At 39.8% G+C, this 2,500-nt stretch overlaps 1 protein-coding gene across 2 annotated transcripts in view; it reads right to left on the bottom strand.

The window, feature by feature from the left end:
* Window positions 1-2,500, bottom strand: part of sar1aa (secretion associated, Ras related GTPase 1Aa) — a 15,199-nt gene that overhangs the window by 9,704 nt on the left and 2,995 nt on the right. For both annotated transcript variants that reach the window (XR_015504720.1, XM_087277101.1), the window contains exon 2: window positions 1,015-1,084. Coding sequence is in view for 1 of the 2 variants with exons in the window: in XM_087277101.1 (XP_087133227.1) it covers window positions 1,015-1,072 (58 nt within the window). In the remaining variant the exon portion in view is untranslated. The remainder of the gene's footprint in view (window positions 1-1,014; window positions 1,085-2,500) is intronic.

Below are 2,500 nucleotides of genomic sequence, written 5' to 3'. Positions count from 1 at the left end.
TTACGCAGCGGATGCCCCTCCAGCCGCAACCCACCTCTGGGAAACATCCACACACACATTCACACACACACACACTCTTATGCTGTGTTCACACCAGACGCGGAACGCGCGGATAAATCACGCTATTAGCGTGTAAATAGCCGCGTGAACATTTGAGTTTACTCGCTTTATTTAGTATAGAAGCTTAAGCTTCTGATTGGTTAACGCGGCGCGAATGTACGCTGAAGTTCAGATTTTCGAATTCGAGAGATTCGCGCGAAACGCTCATTAAGCGCGTCAAACACCCAAAACGCTTAATTCTCCCTGCGTCATTCGCGCAATTTGCAATCTGCAGGATGTCTATTCGCGCGTTTGCATTGACTTAACATGTAAATCACTCGCGCTTGCCGCGTGTTCCGCATCTGGTGTGAACGCAGCATAACACTACGGACAATTTAGCCTACCCAATTCACCTGTACCACATGTGTTTGGACTGTAGGGGAATCCGGAGCACCCGGAGGAAACCCACACGAAGGCAGGGAGAACATGCAAACTCCCCAAAGAAACACCAACTGAGCCGAGGCTCGAACCAGCGACCTTCTTGCTGAGGCGACAGCACTACCGACTGCGCCACTGCCTCGCCCCTGCAGTTTTTTATTTATTTATTTTTTATTTAATTTATTTTATTTATATATTTTAGTATAAACCTTTTATCCGATGAGAAAAACTTGTGCGACGTAAACATTTGCAATGACATTTGCAATGTAAATGCATTTATTGACCCCGGCAGTTTTTACTTATTTATTTTTTACTTTTCATTTGTAAAAAATATAGCCGAACATACTGTGGAAAAGCACTTGGGAAATATTTTAATACAATTTAACACACTTTTTAATTAATGAGGACGCATTAAATTAAGGTAAAGATATTTAGAATGCAAAAAAAACTTCAGATTCTGTTTTAAACAAATGTCTTTTTATTAATTTTTTAACATTAAAAAAAGAGCAGAATATTGACACAAAAATCTGAACTCACCTAAAAACTGCAGCACTCCACTGAAGCCTCTGTAGATCCAGTCAAATATAAATGACATCGCAGATGATTCCTGACAAAACAGCACACAAACAGAAAACATAAGCAGTATTGCTGCTAACAGCGAGCAGCTTTGTTGTAAACGTCTCAGTACAATCATTAATACTGTTGTTTATACAAATCCAGCTGAAGACAACTATTCACTCCATGAAAATTGAATTCTGCTGAATTCTAGTGTCTTATAAAATATGACTGTCATCATGACCGAGATAAAAGAAATTTAGTTATTAGAAATTAATTTTTAAACAAGAAAGTGTGTTGAATATGCACCCACAGTCCAAACACATGCACTATAGGGGAACTGATGAACAAATTGGCCGTAGTGTACGAGTGTGTGTGTGTGTGTGTGTGTGTGTGTGTGTATGGGTATTTCTCAGAGCTGTGTTGCAGCTGGATTTGCACCTGCTGCATAAAATACAGCATAAGCCAGAGTATTTGGTGATTCATTGTGCTGTGGCGGCCCCTGATGGATCAGGAACTAAGCAGAAGTCATTTGACATTTAGTGCACTAACAACACAACAGCATAAAACTTATATATATATATATATATATATATATATATATATATATATATAGTTATAATAAGTTATAATATCATAATATCATAAGGTGGAAGTTTAGTAAAATATTTTGATTTTCATTCTCAACAAAATGGGTGTTATTCCACTACATGCAGATTCAGAACTCTTCTAAAGTTAAACCTTTGGTAATTATGAATCAAAATTAAATGCACCTTTTTGGCATTTAAGCTAATAAATTGTTGCAATAAAATTCCCTAATTGACAACATTTAATTTGGAAGAATATCATCAGACGTTTACATGTGTCTTAATTATGAAATATAGGGGCGTCAAATCGATCAAAATTTATGCTCCATTTCGATTATCGAATCAAAAAATAGAATCGTCGATGCTGCCACGCCCCCATGTCACGTCAGCTTGGCTTGCCAAGCGGGAAAAAACAGGCTTGTTGAAGTGCTTGTTAAACTGCAGAAGCAGGAGACCCGTCGACAGAGCTTAAACCCTCTCCTCTTTCAATGAAGTCGCCGGTGTGGAAGCATTTTGGATTTCCAGTGAGTTATGTTGACAACGTTCGTGTTGTCGACAAAAAAACACACAGTTTTGCAAGCTCTGCTATGTACGTATTAGAGTTCGTCCGATAGACAACACCGGCATCGCGATTCTCCGCCCGCCCCCGTTGCAAATCCGCTCGCGAAAAGTACACACACAGACCCTGTTTACACTGTCTTTGTTTTTAAATGGCATTTAGACAACGATTTGACATCCACAGTGGCGTGCAGCATTTCTGAGCTGCCCTCCTTCCTCTCTACCTCTGAAAATGCACATCACGTGACCACACAGACACACACACAGCCATGCGCTCGAGACAGCAGGTCCAGGCAGTCAGAGGACTGCTTCAATCTTTCACT

This window comes from Danio rerio, chromosome 12 (assembly GCF_052040795.2).
Source record: "Danio rerio strain M-AB ecotype USA chromosome 12, GRCz13ab, whole genome shotgun sequence".
Lineage (NCBI taxonomy): Eukaryota > Metazoa > Chordata > Actinopteri > Cypriniformes > Danionidae > Danio > Danio rerio.
The sequence above is the reverse complement of the archived record's forward strand: the minus strand, read 5'-3'. Positions and strand labels throughout refer to the sequence as shown.